The sequence below is a fragment of the Phytophthora ramorum genome (genome assembly GCF_020800215.1).
Source record: "Phytophthora ramorum isolate Pr-102 chromosome Unknown Phyram_PR-102_s0014, whole genome shotgun sequence".
In the NCBI taxonomy this organism is placed as follows: domain Eukaryota; phylum Oomycota; class Peronosporomycetes; order Peronosporales; family Peronosporaceae; genus Phytophthora; species Phytophthora ramorum.
In genome coordinates, this window is record NW_027150660.1 from 272,666 (window position 1) to 299,086 (window position 26,421).

At 51.1% G+C, this 26,421-nt stretch overlaps 5 protein-coding genes across 5 annotated transcripts; 3 read left to right on the forward strand and 2 right to left on the reverse strand.

Moving 5' to 3' along the window:
- Positions 1-5,866: 5,866 nt before the first annotated feature.
- On the forward strand, positions 5,867-6,385 carry KRP23_12081 (RxLR effector protein CRE2; the record flags this gene model as incomplete). The annotated part of the gene is made up of 1 exon (XM_067895950.1): positions 5,867-6,385. One exon carries the CDS (start codon positions 5,867-5,869, stop codon positions 6,383-6,385), a length of 519 nt encoding a protein of 172 aa, XP_067739689.1.
- Positions 6,386-16,296: 9,911 nt separating this feature from the next.
- KRP23_12082 (MORN repeat-containing protein 3) lies at positions 16,297-17,043 on the forward strand (the record flags this gene model as incomplete). Its single annotated transcript, XM_067882671.1, has 1 exon — positions 16,297-17,043. One exon carries the CDS (start codon positions 16,297-16,299, stop codon positions 17,041-17,043), a length of 747 nt encoding a protein of 248 aa, XP_067739690.1.
- Positions 17,044-17,089: 46 nt separating this feature from the next.
- KRP23_12083 (uncharacterized protein) lies at positions 17,090-18,007 on the reverse strand (the record flags this gene model as incomplete). The annotated part of the gene is made up of 4 exons (XM_067882672.1): positions 17,090-17,132; positions 17,210-17,634; positions 17,708-17,761; positions 17,831-18,007. The coding sequence occupies 4 exons, from the start codon at positions 18,005-18,007 to the stop codon at positions 17,090-17,092; spliced, it is 699 nt and encodes a 232-aa protein (XP_067739691.1).
- A 133-nt stretch (positions 18,008-18,140) lies between these two features.
- KRP23_12084 (Exportin-6) lies at positions 18,141-21,736 on the forward strand (the record flags this gene model as incomplete). The annotated part of the gene is made up of 3 exons (XM_067882673.1): positions 18,141-20,836; positions 20,914-21,055; positions 21,125-21,736. The coding sequence occupies 3 exons, from the start codon at positions 18,141-18,143 to the stop codon at positions 21,734-21,736; spliced, it is 3,450 nt and encodes a 1,149-aa protein (XP_067739692.1).
- A 503-nt stretch (positions 21,737-22,239) lies between these two features.
- On the reverse strand, positions 22,240-23,874 carry KRP23_12085 (uncharacterized protein; the record flags this gene model as incomplete). The annotated part of the gene is made up of 1 exon (XM_067882674.1): positions 22,240-23,874. The coding sequence occupies one exon, from the start codon at positions 23,872-23,874 to the stop codon at positions 22,240-22,242; it is 1,635 nt and encodes a 544-aa protein (XP_067739693.1).
- Between the last annotated feature and the right edge of the window lie 2,547 nt (positions 23,875-26,421).

Consider the following 26,421-nt stretch of genomic DNA (forward strand, 5'->3'; position numbering starts at 1 on the left):
TATTTTGACGGTAAAATTGGCATCTGGCCAATTGTAGAGCACACAGTGGCACTCCGAAGCTCCATCAACAGACCTGCTGGCACATCGATCACGAAGAGTATTTCAATGACGCGGCGCGTATATGTGGACTTGCTGAAGAACAAAGTGTTTCCTGCTATTCGCAGTCAATGGCCCGGTAAGATGAAACTGAAGTTTATTAATTAATTTTTAATCACTGCTGACTCACATACTTTGTTAATTGTATATAGGGAGGAAAACAAATGTCATTCGTGTTCAGCAAGACAATGCCGGACCCCACGTGAGTGAAGACCATGGAGAAGTCGTGGCGGCGGGAAGAGAACGGGGTTGGAACATTCAGATGGAGTGCCAGCCACCACGCTCTCCTGACTGTAACATCCTGGATCTAGGGTTCTTCAACGCTATACAGTCGCTGCAGTACAAGAACCCGACCAACGACGTAGATAAGCTGATAGAAGCTGTGGAAACAGCGTTTTGCGAGATAAAGCATACTACATTAGACAAGTGCTTCCTGACACTACAAAAGGTCATGGAATGCATTATCACCCACGAGGGAGGGAATGACTTCAAGCTTCCGCGTGTAGGTAAAAGTGCATACTGCAATGGTGCGTCGGTAACTTCACTACCACTTGAAGTGGAGACATACCATGCTGGAATTAGCGTGTTGACACAGCGAATTCTCAACCAATAATAAAATGCTTCATATAACCCAGGATAACTTGTACCTGATTATGATTGGAATAAAAAGCAATTAGGTTAGGGCAGAATAGCTATCATGATCATAACATCGAATAAAACCTCGCTTGTAATACTGCAATTCTTCAGTCAGGCGGGAGGTTTCGTAGATTGAGCTATTACGAGGATAATCGCAAAACGTTGACGATGCTGTAGCATTTTTTTGGGCTAATATCGCTAATTTATAGCCGGATTACGAAAAAAAGGTAATTATGTCTTTAAACCCAGCTCACATTTGCAAAGTTATTTAGCATATCGATTGCGTTAACTAACAAACAAAAATATCAAAACAAAACTCGTGATCTGCTCGTTCGTTTAAGCTACTTTCTCGCGTTTAACTCCAAAAATTAACTGACTGAGGGGCGGAGAGTCCAAATTCGTATAAATTGGCCGGACAGAGAAGTATACTCTATCATCTTTCCTGTGCACAAATACTTTGCGGAATAATATGTTAGTACTATTAGCAAATTACTTAAGCCGTACTATTTTGCGTTACCTATTCTTCGCGACACACATCCTTCATGTAGGTCAAACTTGCGAGCCGTGGGCTTGCAGCCAATTCGACGGACGCTTTCTGAAGCTTCACGCTTTTTCTTGACTGTGTAAGATGCTTTAGAACCATGGTGGCTCGCCCTGCAATGGCGAAATACACGAGTGGGGGAACAGATTGACGTGCTGTCCATTAATTATCTAGACCGTTGATTGGATTAAAATATTTTAAATTGGCTGTCTTATTTTTGTTTTTATACTTGCCTATGTAGGTTCCACTTTTGGGGGTGCGGATTTCTATGGGGGTACGGATTTCACTGTCGTTGTTTGTAGTGCTGATGGCGTCCAAAGTCCTGATAGCCGTCGGAGGCAACTGTTGTCGTCCGCGCCAGTGTGTACCCGTCTGGTAGCGACACCTACTTTATTTACGCCCATAATCGTCTATACTTAGCTGCCCTTAGAGTTCCTAATGAATTTTTCCTGGCCAACACCGAACTTGGCCACTTGGACATATGCCTCGGGCGCCTGTCCTATCTGTCTTTCAGTCGACTCGGACAGCTCGGCTGTCCTCTACCTCGAGCCTCACTTGTAACTCTGTGCAATACAGACTCGTCCAGCCCACCAGCTCGTTAATCCGTCCGTCCAAAGAGCAGGGCGCGATGCGTCCACCGCCAGCTCACTCGTCCGCCCAAATGCAGACTGTGCTACAGTCACTACTAGCACCGCCCGTCCGTTCTCAGCGCGTCACCGCCCGTCCATCGTGACTGAGTCACCAGTCGGAGAGCGATCGTCCGAGTCTCTTGCTTGGTACCCTCCGAAGCAATTTCCGCCGTGAGCAGCTCCATGCTGCTCGCACTGCTGTCTGACCCGCCCATTCGCCCGCACACCCACTTCGCTGTGCTGCCGATTCATCCACTCTACAGCTTCTGATACCTCATTCGTCCCACCGTCGTACCTCAATCGTTCACCGATCGGGTCACCTCTCATCGTCATCAGCCACTGGCGTGTGTACTCGTTGAACTCCGTCTGCCGACCACGTCATTGGTGCTGATCCAGCCGCTCGGGGTCTCAGTCTGTCACCAACCTGTTACAATACGATACATCAGTTTACACTCAGTAGTTACAGCAGTGTCGCCTGAACGAACGACCGCAGCGAGGGTCGAAGAGGCTGGACTTCCTCACCCACAAGGTGTCGGCACGCAGGAACGCTGTCGAAGAGAGACTTGTTGTTATTCAAAGTCGATTGGCAAACTGTAGTATTGTCTGCTCATATCATACTTGATCGAGTTCTACATGGTTTTTATACGTGCATAAGAAACTTAGTACGTGGAATAATGCGGATCGAGTGAGATTACAACAGGATTTCATATTTCTTTTAAAAAAAAAAAAGAAGACGAAGGTTTGGAGTCAACTGCACAACCATCGTTGTCGGACACATAATAGCAATACACGCTAACAGGCCGCAGCTAAGCCAAGCTTCAAACCTAAATCTGCGATGGCAAAGCATACTGTAGGTGAGAGATCTACAGTAGCAGCATAAACACTTACTTATATCAGACCCTATATTGTGTTAGCGATGCTAGTCGGTGCATGCTATCCTTGCTCAAATTCGTAATTACGCTTACCATATCTCCCACTCAACACTTCATCCCATAATATTTTCACCTCCACGGGTCAAATCGATTCAGTGCTGACCTTATAAAAACTGTACCAGCCTTGCCTATCTTCCTGTTATCGACTGGGTAAAAAATGGGTTGCCATCGATGATTTTACTTTACAGTGTAGTACTAGTAGTATCTAGTTTGTAGTGCAGCCCATGTCCACTCTGACCCAATTTTTGTCTGTACAGATAATCCTCTCTGCTGTGATAACCTTGGGAACCTCCATCTTATTACTGAATAGAGGCATTATATCATGAGTGTACCAAAAACTAAGTACATTCTTTCTTGATGGTGAACTCTCTAGACTCGTGACTGGTAGTGGGTAGATAAAGTTTCACAAGCGAGTTCATTTCTAAAATTTCAACACAACACTCACAGTTCATCCAACCCATTGCACGCTGCCCCCACCACGCCCAGCAAGCGTCAATCGCTTGGTACAGACATTATCGCTTCATTTAAGCGCCACTATCGAACGTCACATCCTGAGTGCCACTACCGAACGTATATGGTTTTGCCTTTTGTTGCGGTCGAAGCAATGGTGCCTTCTAGAGGTGATAGAGCACTCCGTGCGAGGCTGCTAGCTTTTGAGATGAGATAGGCCAAAAGAAGGACCGCAAACAACAGAAGTCGGTGGTGCGTGTTGGGAGCGTCTGTGAACGAATGTGATTATTTTCTTAGTTAAGCACCTTTGTCCAATGATATTCCAGATTGGAGCGATTCCCGTAGCTATTCTGGGATGCCAAAACATAGGTTTAGCTGGTGCGCACAGATTTAGAAAAGTACTTGCCCACCTGTTCCGCATCTATAGCAATATGAGTTACGAGAGCAACGACGAGAACATTGTGCTCATTTTTATGCTTGCACTCACCGCCGAAGGTCAGAGAGAGAGAGAGGCGTGATCGTCGGCGCGGTCAACACTACCTCACGAGAGCCGACCTCCACCCCGAGCCACGATATGGAACGGCATGAGAGGCGATGTACGGCGCTGGAAATGACAGACCGTTTATCACTGCAACTGAATTTGATGTTAGCTGCTTCCACTACTTGCTTTCGCACTATGAACTCAGGTAGGGTGCAAACAGGCAATGACATGAGTTGTCACCTTCATTTTCACTTAACGCCGGAGGAGTGTGGGATGCTGTCGAGTGGCTGTCCTCTTCATTGCTCAAAAATCTTTCGTCTCCAACGTCGTTCTCCATAGACACCTTTTCTTCAGTCCGGCGCTGGATCTGACGGGCCACCCGGACATTTTCAGGGCACCTTGGATCCCCCGTTGGCTTCTTGACGTTTAGTAACGCTTGAAATTTCTTCTTGAGCGGCAGAACGTCACTAATGAACTCCAGGAGCACGCCCAGATCGTGGGGGCTGCAATTCTCGACACCTGCGACCCTCCCGCGCCTTGTCGTGATGCTTGTGGTTGGTGATAACAGCTCAAAGGCTTGAATAGGTTCTTTTACACGCCTCCAAGTTGAGAATTCCCAGCTCCTGCTCGCTCCGCTGCTGTCGCCCGGCCTTGGTGTCCACCTCCGCGTCTGTGGTGGGCAGTCTGGAGTCTTGAGCTTGATGCGGGACAGACCTTGATGCGGAAAAAGAGTGTGGCTTGTTAGTTGATGGTATTAAGATTGACAGGTAGAGTGCTTAAAAGAGGTCATTTTATTCATGTTCGCAGGTTTATTCTGCCAAAACCCAGATCCAGGTATGAAATCTGAAGGGGGGGGGGGGGGGGGGCTCTTTCAGAATTTTGAGTCTGAACCGCTGCCTTTAATCACTTGAAGAATAAAATGGTTTTTCCTTGTATCGGGTAGGGCAAATCTTGGATCTGAACCAGATCAAATGGCTGCGGGAATCGCTCCATTTACCCACAATCGAGAGGGTAGAGGCCTATTTGACTTGACTTTGTATAGCGTCGGCATTGGGAAAGTGAAACACAATTCAAGATATGACGACCTAGGTGATTGTCTGTACCTGTATCCCCGTTTGTTTACAGAACTGTGCCTCCCCCCGAGTCGGTACGGCTAGGGAAAGCAATCATGCGAGGGTCTCCTCGCAATCAAAATCTTCACGCTGTAAACTCAAAAGAGCAGCTTCTGTGTCGTATATGATAGTACTTCCTCCAGGCGGAAATGATTGCCTCGATGTCCTATCCCCAGCCTGAGACATAGCGGTTGTCATAAATAGGTATTTTGGCTATTGTAACTTTTGGCCAAAACTTCTTCATTTTTAAACATTTTTAGGTGTTCAAAAGACTGTTTGTATGGTTAACTCAAGCTGCGTCGCTTCGACTAATCAGCGCGTGTCAAAAGAGGACACACAAAAATCAGAGTTTTCCAGGTATTTTTCAGATTTGTCCATCTGATTTTTCCAGGTAATCATTCCCGACAGGTCCTAACGTATATTGCAACCCAATAATAAGACGTTTCGTTTTTTAATACCATATGTTTGAAGTCAAAGCCTTGGTAGGGAGCTAATACGGCAATCATGTTATTGGAACGTCACCATAACAATTCACCCCTCTTTGGTTCGCTGCTGCTACCAATGTATTTTAAGCATGCATGGTCGCCGGTATTGACAGTCACACCTCAAGTCGACAATATTTAGTGTAAGTTGTAGGAATTAAGCACCAATATTGAGATACTTGCTCAATACGGCTAATCTTATCTCAAATCACGTTCGCTTACGACAGGGGTAATGCGGTACATGGGATGAGGAGGAGGACGGATTCCATCCCCTATCATACGCTTTGCCTCACTGCGCTCAGCTCAGCGCTGCGCTTCTGGGTTGAAGGAACTCGCCCCCGCCGTTTGCAATCCCCCTCCCCTCCCCGTCAGGGTGTCCGGCTACTCCATTAAAAAGCTATAGTATCTGTAAATCTCCACTTGATCGAGACCAGCACGGATCGGATCATTCCTCAATCGGCACTCCTCAGTCAATTCATCAAGTTTCGTTCGCCTTCAGCTACAGTCATGCGTCTGTTGTTGTGGGTCTTGCTCGTGACTTTGGTCACCCTCCTCGCAAGTACTGACGCGGCTCCGTCCAAGATTGCAAACGCCAATACGCCGAAGACCTCGAAGTTGGAATTAATCGAGGCCACTGCGTCACCGGCCCGTGGTCTATCTCCCGAATATATCGCTGACGGTAAAATAAGTCTAAGAGTCCATGCTAACGACGATGCCACAGACGACGATGGTGGCGACGAGTCCTACACCGGGGAGGAGGATGAAGAAAGAGCGATCCTGATCTCAAGCATTTCGAATAGACTGAAGGCTTCCTTGGGACAACTGAAGAGCAGTATATATGCTGTTGTGACCAAACGGGTGTACAAAATCGCTGGAGCCTTAGCTATGAAATTGTACAGACAGGGAGAAACGCCGGTCAGCTTCAGAGCCAAGAATTTGGGAGCGAGAAACAACATAGCTGTCCCCTTCTACAAAGAGTGGTATGACACGAACGTCGCGAAGGGTGTTATCAAAGCCTTGGACTGAGTCGGACTACAAAGGAGGTAGCGTAGTTCGAAAAATGCTCTAGAGAAGGAAACAGATTTTCGCTGCGTTAGACTGAGGTTTGGACATTGAAGCAGGCCACCCTGGAAATCGTGTAGGATCAAACTTTAACCTTTTATCCAAGGCGCCTGCATGCTTAGCAAACTTTTTCGCTAACTCGTAAATGCAATGCTTCTTGCAATGAAAACAGGCTCTTCCTGTCAGGAATGAACGAGTTGGTCGGTTGGTCCCCCCACCAGCTAGAGGCAAGATTTTGTCAAGCGCACCTCCACTCCTAGAAGCTCGTGATCCAGAGCGTACCATGGACCCCGAGCTCAGTTCGACACAATAACAATTTTGCATGTATTTCGACTGGGGCGATTGGCTACGTTTTCCACGGTATCAATTTCTCTGCGCATTTCATTTCCATCGAAAATGGACTCGGGCCGAGACGGCCACTACGTCCACTTCTTTGCCGCTCCTGGACAATGCAGCACTTTCCCACGAGACTCCAAATGGCTTCGATGTAGCTGGCTCGGTTGTCCACGCTCTCCGCTGATGTCTACACCCCAAGTGATAGCGTGTCAAGCACAAGCGAAGATGTCGGATTAACTGCGGACGAAGCTTCTGAAGGCGTTGGATGCACCAGAACACTGTGAAAAGAAAACCTGGTAGGAAGAAGGCTATTGGCCCAAATACAGGAGAAGTGAGGAACCCGTTGGGTTAACCGACCGTTCCACAACGAGCTGGTCTACCTCAGGAAGAAGATGATAGGGCTAGAGGGGCAGTTAAGGGGATGCAGCTCGGAACCCGCTCACATTGGAGTCTTATGTGCTCGAAACTTGGTCGGATTCAGGGCGAAGGAGCAGGTAGTCGAGATTGGCAACGGACTGCTCCACGACAGGCTCGGGGGCGAGATGAAGCTAAAGCAGAGAAGAGGTGGCTCAAAGCAGTGTTGGAAGGGCAGATTGCTCGGGCTCAGAGACTCGAAGAGGTGCTGCAGAAGAGACCAAACATGTCGGTACGGAGCAATGGAGAGGGTGCACCAATGAAACCAATGCAGCATCATTGTTTGCCCAGTGAGGACCCGACGAGTATATATGAGCTGTTCGTCGGTGAACTGGATGGGTTGTATGCCCAGACGGACGGTGGATACCACCAGGCTTTTCCAAGTACATGAGGTGTGCTTCTTGGTCGAAATCAAAGTTGTAATAACTGTAGACGAGTGTAATGATCGGGAACAGAACAGCCAGTGACACACAGTTACGCACCTGGACTAGAGTCGATAAAAACTTCCGTCAGTGCTGAAAATCGGTTGGCGAGCACATTTGCGGTGCTTGATAGTGCATTCAGAGCAAGAAAAATCGCTATGACGTTGACCTTGGGCTGTGAGGGATGGATTCATCCTTGTCGATGCGTATGACAAAGTAAAGAGCCTAGCAAAAGCTGGTACATTGGTGTCACTTCAATTGATCAATCGTGTTACTGGAATGGCCGGATGAACTACGCGGTAGTAATGTAAAAACATGTGAGTTAGAAAATGCTCAAGAAGGAGCTCGTCTTGCATGAAAACTAACTTGTGATTCTGCCGGGACAACAGTCAGCTCCATCCGAATCTCAACCAAATCCCGCAAATCACAGGTGTTCCTAACATTCAGACCTTAATTCTCGCGTATATCCCTCAATTACTTGAGCTTGCATCATTTGATCACGTACCCGAGTTGAGCCGACTCATCTTGACGCTTTTATCAAACATGGAGCGGCTACCCGATATGTCTCCACCGCGAAAGTTGCACGAATTTGTCGTTTAGCGGGCGAACCACATTTGCTGTAAGGATTTATTGGGGCATGCGACCTTCATATGGGGCGGTTCCTATACTTGGACTATCCCCAGCGACCTGCCTGATGAACAACACCAACCCAAAAGTGCCAGAGATACTAAGTACCATTTATGGATAACTAAGCCACCGAAAAAATCTTCAAAAAGTTTGCTCCAAGCATCTGCCAAGTATCCTCATTGATCAAGACAACTTCTCGACTTTACCGACAAAGGAGACGCTCGAGATGTGCGGTTGACACCCTCTCCGCCATCAGTGTAATGTCCATAACGTAACTGGAATATGATACGACACTCGATTCCAAGCTCTTGCTTGCCTTCCTGGGTAGACGTATCGGTCGAGTTTGCGATCCAGTTGAGGAATAATGGCTCGGTTGTCGAGAATAAGTTCGTGCAGCTTTCTGCCGGCCATAAGAAACATAGTAAGTGGGCCGTAGACAAAACAATTTCATTTCGGACAGGTGTGGTGTTCTTTTGCAGCCAAACCCAGGCAAGTATTGAGCGCTTTGTTATTCGTCATCTTCACTTTTTCGTCGAACTGCAGCACGTTGTACAGGTGATCGGGTGTAATTTTCTTCTCGTATAGTGTGGAGAATTCAGTCTGTTTCCGAAGAATCAATCCGGTCGCTTCCATTGTTTTCTTGATGTCGTAGCCCTCCTTGGACGATTTTTTTCGAACTTCGTGACCGAGTTCTTCTCTATGTTATTGTGCGACCAAAATCCCTGATCTGACCTTTCAAACTCCTGTCAAATTGAGCACCTGCTCTCTTCAGAAACAACGAGTTTCACAGGCAAAGATGAGTACCAATACCCCAGACCATGAAGTCGTGTGAATGGCTTGACGCACAAAATTGAGAGCGAATTGGAGGAGGTCGTCGGCATCGAGTGGCAACAGTGTGAGTCCTGTTGTGCACACTACCAACCAACCATCTTCTTATGAATGCGTTCCGTAGTGTGACAAGACATCTAGAATCTACCAGTGCAGTATTATCAGCAAAAACATTGCGAATAACACTGCTATAATATTATGTATAAACTATGTTGGCTTGGCCATCACAGCAATGCTGTTGACGTACATGTAGATAAAAATCACTACCAATTCACAAGATATTTATGCATCATGTGACGCTCAAAAATGTTTTGCTTGCCATAGCTTTGATGGATCCTACAGTTTGAGCGTCACGGCATAGGAGTATCTATAGTATTATCCCCGAGGAGAGAATGAGAATTGTGTCATGGTCCCCGGCTTCACCGCCCCAAGCTCATCGATTTTCGCCAGTTCAAAATTTCCAGTCGAGTCGAAGGCCCCCACTCCCGAACTGAGTGAGATCTTCAAGTTCGCTCAAGAAACCATGTGCTTCTACTGTTCGGTATTTCTTACCTTCGCTGCGCTCCTCGCAGGTGGTGATGCCACTTCGCCATCTTCAAGGAAAGACGCGGCCAACCTACTTCACCAGACCTGGTTCACGCTCTGGATGCTGCCCAAATCCAAACCAACCGTCAACAATCCAGTTTCAAGCGATATCTACATGATTGATGTTAGTGGGGGCAACTGCTTGGTTAGTCGTTTCGCCTTGGTCGGAGGTTGTGCGTCAAAAATACCACAAGTGATTTGAACTGGGTTGTGGGCCCTTTGTTTTCCAGAGCAGGGCCTAATGAATACAGCAATCGCTCCTTGCGATGATCTCGATAGCGGTTCGAGCCCACCGACACGCCAGGTTGCCGAATCGGCTAAAGAAATCAGGGATTATGTAAAACTCAATCAAATTCTACCGCGGGGACCGACAATCGAGCACCTCAAGCTGAAGACGAATAGGAATCTAGGACTCAAACAGATCCGACATATCTCATTTTGCGATGCTTTCGGACCTCTGGGAATACCGGTGCTGTTCATTAGCGTGGTGTGTCTGGCGTGGTCGTCATGGCTCATTTTCATAGCGTTAGCACCAAACGAGGCGGCGAATTGGCTTATGAATACTGGTGCGTATGACAACGGGAGATTTTGGTATATCAGTGATCCAAACCCTACCATCACACTGGCCGGGGTCGTAGGCCTCGTCGTTGTCGCGCTATGTTACCTCTTGGTCATTTTAAGGATGATATTCCGGCGAGAAAAGTTGCTTTTTTCGAGTTCGCGGAATAGCACAGTCCGCTGGTCTTCTACCACGCTACTAAAAATCATTGGTCCAAGTTACAAACGCGGATGGGACCTCTGGAACGAGGTCACATCCTACGAGGGGAAGAATCGCAAACGTTGGGTACGGCAGAATACCAATCTTGATATTCTGGACGTTACGTGACGAAAGCTTAACGCTCGCTGCTTTTCTAGAATGCTTTTCTCAAGCTTGTCGACTTGGCAATGGAAACAGCCATGCTTCGACAGCTGCTGCAGAGTGGCAGTCCCACCAGTCTTACCTATGGCTATGCGGCATTTCTAGCAGTGAATTCGCTCTCCTGCATCGTCAATGTGCTAGCAGATCGCTTTTCAGCTTTGACGGAGATTATTATCGACTCAATGTACGTCAAACATGCGTTGTATTCATCCTGTATTGATTTCTAATGCATATATGTTTTCAACTTTAGCTTCGACTTATCCGCCGCTGTTCTGTTTCCGATTCTGACACTTGTGTACAGCTACTACAACTTCGACTTTGATCGCGAGGTGTATCTTACTTATCTCGAGAAACTTCCTGCTGGAAGCTTTGAGCATAATGCCCGATCATTTGCCGATCCATCTGAGATCGCGCTGTTTCAGGTCAACTTTGACTCACTTCGCATTCGCTCGTTACTGGATTTTACGCTGCGCATTAGTATGAACCTGGCACTGTGCTTCAGATTTGAACGAGTTTTGGAGGCTCTTGTCTGGACGAGATACCGCGAATACGCGTCCCGAGGGGTTAAGAAAATCGTACTAAACAGTGCAGCTCCAATTTCCCAGAATCCAGTCCCGAAGACCGTGACGGCCGTATTTCTCGCTGTTATCCTAGTCATCTTAATGTCGACACACAAAGCTATCGCCGATTCTGCGGCATTATGCGCTAGGTATCACGAGTGCGTTGTGTACGCTCATCGATGGGAAACAAGCGATAAATATTGTCCGTGCCTCATACTTATTAACGTTGATCTCACGCCAAAGACTTACGACGAGTGGTTTAACGCCCAAGATGCGACGAACAATGTAAAAGCATTGGCGGGTGTTGGTTTGCTGACGTCGCTTCAAGTGATCAATCGGCAACTGGTTGAGTTGCCAGAGGAGATTCGCAAGTGTAGCGGACTCAAGACAATGTGCGTTTGCTGTTTTGATTGTTTAATCTCGGCCTTGGGTACTAATGTGTACTATTTCTTCGAAATCAACAGTCAACTAGTTTATACAGACACACAACACGTTCCAGTTTGGGCGAAAGATCTGCGCTACCTGGAAACAATGTAGGTGAATATGGGTATTGTTGTATCCACGTTTGTCGGCAGCTAATCGCTCTTGGTCTGTACAGTCACATTGAAGGGCGTTATGGAAACCAAAACTTGCTTGACCTCCCAGATGATCTTTTTGCTGATCTGCCACATCTATCCATGATACATCTTGGGATCCAACAAAATCTTAGGAAGCTTCCGTCCTTTACAGGTGTTCCGAGCCTGCAAAGTCTTAGTCTTGCCTGGGCAACTCAACTGCAGGAATTACCGAGTTTCGAGCACGTACCCAAGCTGAGTCGTCTTGTTCTATCACTTTTACCACGACTGGACAAAATACCCGATTTGGCTCCGCTGGAAAACCTCGTTGACCTCGTCGTTTATCGACCAAGCCATTTATGCTGTAATGGTTTCGTTGGGTCGTGTGACTTAACTCACGTTTCGTGCCTCGCGAACGTTTTGCTGAACACAACCCCTGCTACATGTTTGACGAATGAGAAATCGGGGCTCCCCGTCACGCCATATCTTGGAAGTACGGCTACCAAAAACGCGTTCAACCAATTTGCACCGTTCATCTGTCAAGAAACTATTTTCGACAGGATCGATTTCTTGTTTTTCCCATCGAAAGAGACGATCGATATGTGCAGCGGTATACCCTTTCGTCAATGCCAATTTCGTGGTAATATCTCTGGCATCTGCTACAACACGAGATTTCAAGTCCTGTCCTGTCTTCCTGATCCTGCATACATCGCACTACGAAAGCTGCAGATTGAAAAAGAAATTGGTCCGAAATGTGACCCAGTTGAGGAGAAGTGGCTCGGTTGCGATGATGAACAAAATGTTATGCGATGGTAGCAAGGTGCCAACTTGTATGCTTGGCGTTGTCACCCCATCCCTTGGGATACGAGTTCCGATACATGTAGACAAGAAAATAGGTAATAATGGTGGCGGGATATACTTACGCGAAACATTTGAGGGAGTGAGAGTTGAGAATTTGGTGACAGCGTGGGGTGTAAAGACCGCGGGGGTCTGGCGAATGCTGTCAAGGATGTGAACAGCGTTAATTAATGGTTCAGGGAGTGGGCCCAATCGTCCAAAAGCGTATACTGTACTTGTGCAGCAATAAGCAACCACGGTTCGCCTAGCGCCGGCCCACGAGAATCGTAGTGGACTGGCGAATGAGCAAGTCTTAGAAGAGCTTTCATTCCGTAATGTGTATGGCGTCCTTAGTATCATGCAAGCTGAAGATGGTTGATGATAATTTGACCTACGAAGGTAATGCACTAGCCGGCGAACGCTTTTGTGTTGTCCTTTTTGGCAATGTAGGTGTGCTAAACGAGCCCAGGAGAATCGGCACAGACACGCCGAGCATAACCTGAAGGCGCGACTCGTATCAGCAGACAAGGGACACTCACAAGGACCATCGGCAGTACTGCTCCCCCTCGCGAGCTCGAGCTCGAGCTCTGCGCTCGATACACGGCGCGTCGCCCAACGATGCAGCGACTTCACCCTAAGCATGGGGCCGACTATGTATTCACCGAGCGCACCATGAACACGAATATCCTTTGCTTCAAACTTTACCTCGCAAGAACCCTGCGTCAAGGCAACTTTGGTCAAGGCACGAGTCAGTATCGTGTGTGGTCCTGCATCCAGCGTCGCTGTTCATGAGCAACATTTCTGCACCGTGTGGATTGAACGCCACGAAAACAAGCAGTGCTGCATGAAAGAGCGTTCTCAGGACTGTATGGTGCGCTTTACCATGAGGCAGCACTTAACATGTCTGTGAGCTGATCACCTTGTGCCTAATCATTTAGGATGTAGTCTTGTCTGGCAGGATAATCAAATAAGTGCAGCCAGGAATCGCTTCTGTAGTAAAGTGCAGTAGTGACGGTAGTGACACTTAGGTTTAATAACGAAGGAAGGAGCTCACAGTTGGTGTATTTGAGGAATTCACGTTTCAGAAATATCGCCCGGTTTTCAGAGTGAAGCGGGGCGTGGGTGGGTCAATGGCATTGCTGGCAAAGACCACAGCAATTGTACCAAGTGGCGTGAATGACTCCTTGCCGCCGGAGCTCGACGGAGCCTCAAATCTTGCCGGTATCCGTAGGACAAAGAGCCGTCAAATTGTACCGAGTGGGCCCACAACCAGAGAGCTGAATCAGATGAAGACCAAGAAAGTTGTCGGCCAAGAGATCACACAGTCATTCAGTAAAGCGTTTGGAGTCCTCGGTATTCCGATGCTAGTAACCTTGGTGATCTGTATTACGTGGACGTCATGGCTTGTCTTCTTGGCACTAGCGCCAAACAAGGCAGCGAATTGGCTCATGAAGACCAGTGACTTCGATAACGGAGAATTTTGGCTGGTTGGTGACGCTAACCCTCGTACGATACTGGCTGGTGCGGGCGGCCTAGTGGTCGTGGACATTTGCTACTTGTTTGTTTTACTGAGAATGCTATTATGGCGGACAACGCTGTTCAACTCGGCATTTCAAAAACATTCAGGCAATTTGGCCACGCTCGCAAGTGAGCCGAACTCTTGGTTGGCTTCTGTTGCGCCATACTACCGACGAATCCGTGAGTTTTGGAGCGAGCTCACATCATTCAATGGCCGAAATCGCAAGAAGTGGGTACGCATAAGAACTGTTGTCCGCTATCTGCCAATACTAGCTGGCGCCTTGTGTTCATCGTTCAACCATGTATGTACAGAATGCGTTTCTCAAACTATGCGACTTGGCAATAGAGGTGACCATGTTGCGGCAGCTTCTTCATGGCGGAAGTCCTGTCAGTCTTGCGTATGGTTTTGCGGGTTTCCTAGCCGTGAACGCGCTGTCATGTGTCGTTAATGTGTTGACAGATAGTTTTTCAGCACTGACGGAGGTCTACATCGACTCAATGTACGTCTCTTTGGCCGTGATAGTGATGAATCGTAAGCTAATAGCATAACGTCGTAGTTTCGATCTGGCTGCAGCCGTTGTGTTCCCGATCATTACGCTCGTCTACTGCTACTACAACTTCGACTTTGACCGAGAAGTCTACCTCACTTACCTGGAGAAGTTGCCACCCGGGAGCTTTGAACATCTTGCTCGTTCGATCGCAGACCCAGCAGAGATGGCGTTGTTCAGAGTAACCTTCGACTCGCTTCGCATCAATTCAGTGCTTGACTTTGTTCTGCGCATCAGCATGAACCTGGCGTTTTGTTACCGCTTTGAGCGAGTTTTGGTTGCGCTAGTTTGGACCCGGCAACGAGAATGGGGGTTTCGAAGACACAAAACGGCAAGACTTACGCCTGTTGCACAGAATCCGGTGCCAAAAGCAGTCACGGCTGTCTTCGTGGCAGTTAGTCTAGTTGTTTTGTTGTCCACAAACAAAGCGGTCTCGGATTCCGAGTCATTATGCTCCGCATATCCAGAGTGTGTCGTGTATGCCCATCAATGGGGAACGAGCGAAGATCAATGCCCATGCCTCATCCTTATCGATATCGACCTTGCGCCAAAAACGTACGAAGAATGGATTCAACCCGTAGACGCGTACAATAAAGTGAAGGCTCTTGCAGCATCGGGGATGTTAACTTCTCTCCAAGTGATCAATCGTCAGTTGCTTCAATGGCCGGAAGAGCTGCGCTCGTGCCGCAATCTTAAAACCATGTAAGTTTACATTCCACGGTTCCTCGCATTCTTGCACTAATTAGTCCTCATGAGCTGCAGCCACACGATGTACACAAGCACGCAGCAAGTTCCAGTGTGGACACAGGAGCTCAAACATCTTGAGACAATGTGAGTACAAACTCACTGACACTTGTGTGTAGTCCTTGACTTGACCTCACCTTACTGTGGTTGCAGTCACATCGAAGGGAAATATGGCAGCCAAAATTTGATTGAGCTTCCTGTCGACTTGTTCAGCGACTTGCCTCGGCTGTCAACAATTCACCTCGGCCTTCACTTGGACTTGAAACAACTTCCGGCCTTCACCGGGATTCCTCACTTGCGAAGCGTGTCTCTCGCGTGGCTGAATCAAATCCGTGAGCTGCCCACCTTAGAGCAGGTGCCTGCGCTTAGTCGACTGTTAATGTCGGTCATGCCGAGACTCGAACAGCTACCCGATCTGTCGCCTCTGCAGGAACTCGTTGAATTTGTCATACTTGGGCCAAGTTACCTCTGCTGCAATGGTTTTCTCGGACTGTGCGATTTGGGTCATGTTTCGTGTCGGGCGAATCCAATGATGAAAACTTTGGCAACCTCCTGCCTCGAAAACGATGCGGGTCTATATGAACCTGTGACACCATTTCTTGGGAATGTTGCTACCAAGAAAGCATTTGAGAAGTTCCAATCTGCAATATGCCAGGAATCCATCTTTGAAAAGGCTGGCTTCTTGATTTTCCCTACAAAAGAGACCATTGAGATGTGTGGAGGTAAACCATTCCGAGAGTGTTTTCTTCCTGGAAATCTCACTGGCATCTGCTACAACACGCGATTTCAGGTTCTCTCGTGCCTTCCGGATCAAAACTATATATCATTACGACGAGCTGAGATAGAGAGAGGAATCGGTCCGAAATGCGATCCAGTTGAGGAGAAATGGCTCGGTTGTAGAGAGTGAGGGGGTCTCAATTTGAGACTCTCACCCACCTGCCGTAACGCTCACTAGTGTCCCTTGAGCAGCTCGAGGCAGCACCATGCGAGCACTGTACAAGGGAGAGCTGGTAGATGGAATCCGGCAAGGCAAAGGCGAGCTGACCTTCGTAAACGGGGACAAATACGAAGGTGAGTTCCTTCAAGGTTTCCGGCACGGTCACGGTGTGTTTACCTCTCATCATGGCACGCGGGTGTACGACGGCGAGTGGAGTCGAAGTGAACGTCATGGCTTGGGCAAAGAGAGGTGGCTGGATACCGGCGATCGATACGAAGGTGAATACCAACACGACGTGTTCCACGGCAAAGGCGTGTTGACTCGAGGTTCTAGCAAAAGCAAATACGACGGTGAGTTCCAGAACGGTCGGCGGCACGGATATGGTCGGATGGAGTTTGCTGCTGCAGCCAATACGAGCATGAACTCCAGTGCAGCCTCTGGTGCATTCAAGAAGATCATCGGAGCTGCAATAGCTACTGGCACGGGTCAACCGCTCTCAACAGGACTTGCAGTCTACGTAGGTTCTTGGAAAGACGGCCGAATGCACGGCGAGGGCAAGTACACACGCGGAGACGGTAGCTTCTACGAAGGTTCATGGCGTGACGGACTTGCTCACGGCTTTGGCAAGGAACTGGTAATGACGGCCGGCGAGATCTACGAAGGTACGTGGCACGCTGGTCTTCGCCACGGAGACGGCACGGTAACACGCAACGGAGCCAGGCGAAAGGGTCTCTGGGAAATGAGTCAGCGTTTAAAGTGGACGACAGCTGAGGTTCCTCTCCAAAAAGGCTAAACAATAAACAGCAAGCACATCATCTGCTATATTGCAGTGCGTACCGCTACTTCTTGGCCAGTTTGGCACCTCTCGGGCCTTTTCGCCGCCTGCAGCAGCGACAACGTAACACCTTTCATCAGCAGTGTCCCCTATTGAACACATTGAGAAATTCCCCATCACGTACATGGTTCCGGTAGGGACGTGTCTCCTCTTGAGCAGCATCGGGTTCACCGCTGTTGTCGTCGAACCATTATCCAGACTCTGCGATGCACTTGCAACTCCCCTTTCCTCCTGCCTGCCAGTCACATTTGCCTGCTTGTCTAGTCCACCTGCCCCACTTTCGGCAGCAGCATCCCGTGACTTTTTCTTGAGATTTCTCTTTTGCTGCTGCTCAGACAGTATCGGCTGTGGCGGTGCAGCGTGGATACTAGTCAGCAACGTCACCAAACTCTGCGGTGCATCCGTCGCCACGATCGGCAATTGGAAAATCCCCTTCCGAGAGATTGTGGGGCTGAACTTGTACGTCAACGACAGGAAAACCTCCGCCACCGTCTCGTCCTCTGCAACTTCCACCTCCAGATCCACACACGACCGCTGCTCCAGCGCTTTCTAGTAAAATTAAAAAGTTTAGTAAAAAAAAATATATATACCACGTCAACTTCAACCTATTCAGGTAACCCACCACCAGCAGCGTCTTGAACTCCGCCATTTCCATCTCCAGACCCAATTCTTCACTCTGCAAAGTGCACGATGCATAGTTAGCACGTTTAGCGATTTATAATATGTTCTAAGGATAATATTCTACATGTTCGTTGAGTGCTTCCTGATCAACTCTCCGCTCGGCTACGACGTTTTTCTCGCCCTCCTGCACCACTGCTGTGAGTATTATCCCCTGCTGCTCCTCTGTGTCTTCCTGCCTCACGAACAGCAACCAGCGCCGCTTCTCCGCATCGACTTCACCCGCATATGAGCGCGGAATCATTTTTATGATTGCATTTCCCAATCAGGCGTTATGTACCGTCCATGCGTATGACGAAACTCAACGCCCGGACGCAATTACGACACGACAAACCTCACTTCGTATCCGAGCCAACAGCGCGAGACTTGAAGTGACTATGAGCGGGCACGCCGCCATGATCGCCGAGGTGGAAGGCGCGCTGCGTCGCCTCCTGGACCCTTCCACGTCCGCCGCCGACAAGCTGCAGCTGGAGGATCAGCTGACGCGCTTCAAAGAGACGCCCGCGGCCTGCCTGCCCGTACTGTTCCAGCTCCTGTCGACCTCCCAGAACGAATACGCGCTCTGGTTCGCCGCCACCACGCTGGAAGAGTACGTGGCCAACAAGTGGGTACACTTCCCTTCGGCCGAGCAGCTGCAGATCCGGCAGTTCGTCTGGGACTTCCTCCTGGCCAATTCCGCCAACCACAGCGGCGCGCAGATCGCGTTCGTGCGCCGGAAGCTCCGCAAGGTGCTGGCAGACATCGCCAAGCTGCAGTGGCAGTCCGACACAACTAACGCTCCATGGCCCGATTTTCTGAGCCAAGTGGAGGCGCTCGTTATGGACGAGCGCTCGCGGGAGAGCGGCCTGGAACTGCTGAGCGTCGTCGTGGACGAGTTCGGGCGCGATGACGCGCTGGTACTAGCCACAATCAAGCGGCAGGCCAAGGCGAGACTCGCGGCGCAGCTGCCGAATCTTCTGGCGCTGCTGGCGAACGTGTTGAAGGGGTGTAGCCATTTGCTGCTCACTGGGGAGGCCCACACAGTCGTTGAGCAGGACCGAGTGGCCAACGTGGCGCTCACGACGTTGAACAGTTTAGTGGCATGGGCGCCCGTAGCTGACCATATGAGCGAGGCGTGGATCGACCTGCTGTTCGAATTGGCCAGGAACTGGGAGCGCGTCTTCGCCAGGGGCTTCACGTCGCACATGTGCGTGTCCAGTGCCAGCGCGCTGCAGTGTCTGGCGGAATTGATGGGCAAGAGGTTCGCGCCCGCCAGAGCGGACGAAATGGTAGGGCACGTCATGTTTGCACTGTGTCCGCTGCTGCAGAAGACGGTCGAGGACCAGCTCATTGGTCGCGCCACGGAGCAGTATTTGGACAAATTGAGCGAGTTTGTGGAGCTGTTTTTGACGCAGCACCTCAAGAGGCTGGAGAACCCGAGGTTTGAGAACATTCTGCCCACTTTTTTGCAGGCGGTACACGCGTTCACGACCAAGCAGCCACACGTGGAAGGCTTCATGAACTGTTTGAGGGTGTGGGAGGTCTTTGTCACGTACATTGAGGAGATTGAGCAGAACGAAGGCGCGGCCAACGAGCGGGTGCGCGCCGTGCTGACGGCGTACGAGAAGGGCCTTGTTTCTGTCATGCTGCACCTTGTGGAGCGCGTGTCGTACGAGACGAACAGGAACCAATTGGACGAGCTGGATGACGACAATGATGCTGGCACACAGGGAGATCAAGAGGACGCGGATAACAGCGCCTCTTTTGATCTGGAGAGTGCAGGAGGCGTGTATGGTACGAGCTCCCTCCAGGATCTAGCACAGGTTCGCACGGATGCAGCAAGCGGGAATGGAAATGCTAGCACGGTCGCGATGGTGGAGCTTTCTGAGCGAAAGCAGTTTGTAGTGGACTGCGTTGCCCTGATTCGACGAATTGCAGCTCTACCCTCGTGCGCGCCCCCACTGCTGGAGATTATGCAGCCCCGTGTGCAAGACGTCGTACAGAAGGTGTTGTTCCACATTCACGAGATGCCTGTGATCGCCCAGCAGTCGGAGCAATGGGAACAGCAGCGCTGTGTGATCCGTGACTTGACGGTCAATTGCGCGATTCTCTCGAGTGTGTGTGCGAACTACTACAGCATCAGCGACGACATGAACCAGCAAATGGCTGGCTGGCAGATTTTGCATTTATTCATCACTATGTCGGAATATATGGTGCAGCACAGACTGCACACGCGGGGCGATGCCTTTGTCGAGTTGCAGTGCGAAGCACTCACGAGCATCCGGTTCTGCTTGAGCTGCATTCCTTTCGTGATCAAGAGCGGTGCCAGGCAGGACGTGCTGAATGCCTCGGAAAGCGTGCTCCAGGTGCTTCTCCACACTCTGGATACCACCATCGTGCCGTCACCATTAGCTGTGATGCAGAACTCTATGCAACTGCTTGCAAACCTTGGTTTCGTGCTATCGTACGAGGACATGCTCCAGATCCCATCCATGGCCCAGCTTGAAGCACACATTCACACGTTCAGCCTGCACTTACCGCTTGCGATTCAAGGCGATCTCTACACATCGATGTCAAATTCTATTCTGAATTCTGCGATTTCCCTTCGGGGCAACAATGGTACCGCAAATGAACCGGAGCAGCGGTGGGAGAACGCTTATGGATCTCTGCTGATTCCGATCCGCGAGTCAATCGATCAGTCTGCCGTGGCGTTGCATCAAAATGCGCAGCGTGTGCTCGAACATGCCATGGTTTCGCAGTTACGCCGTGATTGCTATTTGGTTCGCTGCCTTGCTCGTTCAATCGAAACGAAGCCGAAGGTGGCCAAGGATGCATTTTTCTCTGTGTTCCAGCACTCGTTCCCGTCGCTGATGGCACTGCTGACGACCTACTTTACGACGATCCGCAAGATGGCAGCTTCGACGGGGCCTCAGTCGAAGAACCAAATTAAAAGCGCGCTCAAGGTAGTCAACGAAATTGTGCGTCTGTACGCTCAGCTGCTGAAGTCTATCCGCAAGGAAATGCAGAAGGACGCTGTGTCTGAAATTATGCGAACGTTTGTGGAGATCTTCAATGACTCGCAGCTCTCAGCAATGTACGTGGCCTTGCTCTGCTATTTTGCCCGGGCGGCGTAGTTTCTCTCTACTAACCCGTGCTGTTTGATGTGTGCAGTCTGCACAGCCAAGGAAATGCTGGGCTGATGGTTCTCTGCGGCTTCTTGCAGCTGCTGAAGATTGTCGTGGAGGAGCCGACGTCCGTGTTTTCCTCGTTCTTGCAGAACATCCTTGATCTGTGCTTCGGTCCACTGAAAGAGGTACGATGAACTCGCTGTGTCCAGATACTTTCGCCAGCTAATTGAGCTTGTGTGTTTCTTTTACGATAGGCAATCTTCTCCCACCCAGAGAGTGACTCGGTCATCCTGGGCTACTTTGTGGCTTTGGTCGAGCAGTTGCTTGAGAAGCATTACCGCTTTTTCATCGTGTACTCCGGACAGTTCACCGCTGATGGAGCTCGTGAGCGCGGATACGCGTCGGACCAAGCGCACACGTACTTTTTGTCGATCTTTCAAAGCCTCGCGAGTGTGTTGAGCCGTGAAGGTTCCAGCCTGGCGCCGCGCCTTTGCAAGCAAGTGCTGGGGCTGCTGGATCGAGTAGACAAGGCGCAGGGTCTGTTCGCTTTTACTGGGTTCCAGAGCGAGCTGCGAATGGGCTTCCTCTCGACGCTCATGAACATCCTGACCCGTGGCGAAATGAATCTGCTGCAGGACGAAGTCATCCAGCTGCTGCACCGCGTCGCGGCTGTGGACTTTGCGTCATTCTACCAAGTGTTTTTGAACGGCTACATCAAGGAGATCCTCACGCAGCCGCAGCTCGAGGCAGCGTCCAAGATGGAAGGCGAATGTCTGCAGTGGAGCGGCCAGGTCGACCTCCCAACCTTTTCGCAGGAGGTCGTGGCCTTCCTGAACGATCTGAAGGTGATCAAGGCGCAGAATTAGCTGTCGTAAGCGGACGAATAGAGTGCAATGAACGTCGTGAGCGGTTGCAAAGCGGCTTTCACTTCTGTACTCAACTGCTATAGTTCCCCTGTGGTAGTTCACTTGGCCGGAAACAGACAAGAGAAGCACGAGATCAAGCTGATCACCAACGCGTTATGCGGTCCACGACAGCTCCACCGCTGCGAAGTGCACCCTGAACCGCTTCAACCGCTCTGCGACGGCAGCGTAGCAGCTTGCCCGGATGTGCTGCATCAGGCCGTCGTCCGGGCCAGCCATTCGGATCGGCAGCTTGAAGACGTCGATCGGTACGGTTTCGCCAACCAGGCGACTTCAAGGGCTGTCCGCGCACAAACGCTACGCAGTCTGCGACGAGGCAAGGCGATCGAGTCATAAACTGGCGGCAACTTATTTACTGTTACAAGGGGACGGCACGATTTTTCATGAATCTCAGAATCTCCATGGTGGCGGTGGAGTGGTTGAACAGGATGTGTGGGGTGGGTTTACTACATGATGCAGCACTCGCCTTCGGCCTCTTCCTCGGCTTCCTCGGCCTTATTCTTGGCTGCTGCCTCGCGGCGCTTCTTGTGGCTCGACGCCTCTTTGCACGGACACGGCAGACTCGCTGCGACGCCGGAGAAGTAGCAGCGGCCGCAGTCGTGGCAGTGCACGTCGCGGTGGTCGCAGCACCGCTTGCAGATGGCACAGTGGTTGCGCGGGGTGCGCTCGCTGTCCACCAGCTTGTTCATGCACCATGAGAAGTCGTACCGGCGCTTGCAGGGCACGCACTTGTAGCCCTGCACGCAGTCCACGACCTTGATGGTCGACTCGCAGCACGGCACGGCCACAGGTTCCTGTAGCCGCACCACCATATCTCGCGTCTTGGACACGTTGTGCATGAAGCAGTCGTCCTTGAACAGAGCGTCGATATCTGCGCCGGCCGCCTTGACCATCAAGAAGGGGTTCTTGCACGACGTGCAGCGGCACGAGGCGCCACACATGCCTCCCTCCTTGACACAGGCGCACCTGCCGTTCCTGCAGCCTCCGGTGCATCGACACGACACGGCACGCGGGGCAGCAGGAGCCGTAGCACGAACTGTGTGATGGTGATGGCTGTGCGTCGGCTGGGGGGCCGGAGGAACTGCCACCTTGAATGTAGGCTCCGTAGTCCTCACAGCCGATGCAGCGGGAGATCTGGTGCTTTGCATCGTCCTCGCATCGGGTTTCGGAGCAATGTGCACCATCCTCTGATGCGCCTGCACGACGGGCGGCACAGCCGGAGATGGTGGCATGACGGGCGGCGCAATACCCTGGTTCAGTACGTTCCAATAGTTGGGCGAGGCCGACGCCGGCGGGAACTGCGGCGCTACGGGGGCGAAGTTCGTGGGCAGCATTTTTTCTCCACCTTCCACCAACTCATCCAGTTCCATGGCCATCGTCTCATCTCCATCGGCTTCCTGCTTCATGGGGGGCAAGTCAAAGGGCGACACGTCGCTGCTCAGATCCTCCAGCGCCGCGAGTTCCATGTCCGTATCAAAGTCCGACTCGAGGAACGACATGAGCTGGTCGTCCAGCGCCGCCACATCCTCAGCGGGGCGCTGCATCTGCCTGAACTGCAGCGGCTCGTCATCGATCTCGGCCATGATGGCCTCCAGCTCGTCCTGCACCACGACCAGCTGCACCTTGTCCACGACGCCTCGACATAGCGGACACGAGCGGTTCAAGCGGAACCAGCGCAGGAAGCAGCTGGGGTGGAACGTGTGCCCGCACGCCGAGATCTGCGCGGACGCATTGGTGCTCAGACACACGGAGCACTCGTGGAACGTGGGTGGTAACTGCGCCGCCTGCTTGCGGATGGCGGTGCAGGCGCGCGCCACCTCCGCCTCGAACAGGTCCACGCTGCCGCCGTCCCGCGCGGTGTCGCTTGCGGGATCCCTCGGTCGCTTGCCTGCGAACGTCATGCTGTTGCTGGGTTTGGCTGTATTGCTGTACACTTGCTTGTTGTAGGGCTGGAGAGAAGGGGGGGCCGCGCTGTTGCTCTCGTAGATGTAGCGCAGACTCGAGTCGGCGCAGAAGACGCTGCCCGTGGCCTGGTGGCCCCAGCCGTCGGCCAGGACGCGCTGCTGCTGCCTACCGTCCATGTTGGCGGTTATCTTGTTCTCACAATAATTCCTTTCGCCTTCACGCCACCACGGAGAGGATTCAGAAATGAAAGCGGAGAATGGCGACGCCTGGATGAGTGGGGGGAGCGGACTATAGAAAATGCCTGTGATGTGAAGCTAGACTGGTCCAGAATCGATGAGACGATGACCTGGAAGTTTTCTGCGCACGGCGGGTTCATTGCGGGTTGAATATTCATTATGAGAGGTTCATGTGGGATAAAAGCACTGGTTAAGGGATTGTCACGTGCGATCGGATAGAACTCTGATATATATTGTGGCAGTTTACTGGAAGTCCGTCCCACTCTGTCAACGTGAAATATCCGGTACGGCCTCCTTTTTATGTCGCCAGCATACATTGACCAAGTCGTTTCCTCCTGACGCCAGCACCTAACCACTCGAACAAGTTCCAGAATTGAAGCGCCTGTACCGGTAACGGCTGGGCAATTTAGGCTCCAACGGAGCAGCTGACCCGGACACCAAAGCATGAAGCGCAATGCAGCACATCGAATGACGGCGCTGCTGTTGGGCTTGGCACTAACTGGGCCCATTGCGCTGTGTGGCGTCGGAGCAACTTGCGCCGACGGCGGCTGAGGACGCAATTAAAACGTTATTTGCAGCTGGCAAGTGTCGCTCGAGTGGCGTGCTGCTTCAGTTCTGGAGGTACCGCGTTGAGTTGGCTGGGCAGCACCGCCACCGCGAAAGGCAACGAGGATTAGGCTGCTTGGGCGTCGGGCGCTAATAATCCGAGCTCGGATCGATACCGGTACCCGCTCTTAAGATCAAAGTGAGCCGGCAAGTTGACGTTGAACCATGTTTACATGCATGTCCGCCTCGAATTGTCGCGAGCGATGGGAGTGACTCTCCGAAATGCTGCGCCGGCAAGCTTTGAAGAAGCTGAGGGTCGACGAGGAGAGGAGAACTGGTGAGTCACCAGTTCGTGGTGACAACCCGGCAATCAATCTTATCACTTTGAAACTGAGGATATGATCGTCTACTTCACAGGATTCGGCTGAGTATGATCTCGGTAATGGTGAGTCGCCATTGGTGGCGATCGAGCGAGCCTGGTGTTGTATCGGGTTGACATTGTTTCTTCTTAAGTCGAGGTCGGTCTCCCGGTAGAGTGTAGCTACTTCTCACCTCGACGCCGCATCATGGGCGATCAACAAGAAATGAATATAAAATATTTCCGCTGTTTCCGCTGACAAGCGACTCGAGCAGTGTGGATGTAATTGTCGCTGTGTTTAGGATCAGCATCAACTAACAGTACACAGTGTTGGTTCGTGCGGATGCTGCACCTGGACCAGGAGCCTGTAGATGCCAGCACCAATCACTCCGCCCACGAGAGGACCGCAGATAGGAATCCAGAAGTAGTAGCTGTCAGCCGTCCACACCTTCGACCCATAGCCCACCGCGTACGTTAACAATCGAGGGCCAAAGTCACGCGCGGGGTTCATCGCGTAGCCCGTGTTCATGCCGAAACTCATGCCGAGAGCCATAATCATGAGCGCAAATGCAAACGGCGTGCCAATTGTACCGGGCGAGCGGTTGTTCTGGTCCGTGATGGCGTAGATGCACAACAGGAGCATTCCTGCAGCCAAAGCTTCGGTGTAAAAGGCCGTGATGTTGCTGATGTCGGCGCTCGGGTACGTGGCAAAGTTGGACTGCGTAGTTTCCTTGTTCGGATCAACCTTGAGGATCTCCTGGTAGTTGAGCAGGTAGATGGCGGCAGCGCCCACGAACGCGCCCGCTAATTGCGAGACCCAATAGCCTGGCAGCTTCCACCACGGCAGACGGCCGTACACGGCGTGCGCCAGCGTGACAGCGGAGTTTAGATGCGCACCACTCACTCCTTCCGAGCAGTAGACGCCCATGAGGACGCCAATCCCCCACGCGATGTTGATGCTGAGCCACGTGCCGTTGCTGTCGTCGGACAGCTCGACTTGGTTGTTCACGCCCATGCCGAAGCAGATCATGACAAACGTCCCTAGAAACTCCGCGAGGCACTCGCGGACGTGCGCTCGGTTCGTGACGAACCACTTCTCGTGGTGGTTTTCGTCTCGAGCGTACTGACTTCGGTTGGTGCGGTGTAGTGAGCGCTCGCAGCGGTCGATGAATCCTCGCCAGGTGTACGGCGTGTGGGGGATGGCGATGTAGGCGCCCCTTTGTCCGGTGCTGGGCTCTGTGTCGAATTGCACGTGCATCTTGCTCCGACTGAGTGATGTGCTGAGGATTCGGCAAAAGAGAGAATGAGTGAGCTATCGGACCTGACGTGACCGCTGGCTGCAGACTAACCTACCACTGTTATTAGAGGGATCGCTCCAAGCAGCAGCATGAAGACCTCATGCCCGGCTCATGCCGCTGTCGCTGTACGAGTTCGCTGGTGCATATCAACAACATAGCAGGCTCGGGGCATCTTCGTTTGCAGCGTTGAATAGCAGCATCGTTTTAGTGCGAGCTTTGCCATCCTTTCCTTTGTGACATGTTCGAATTGCTCTGACCGTCAAGCAAGCAATCGCGTGAGCTGGG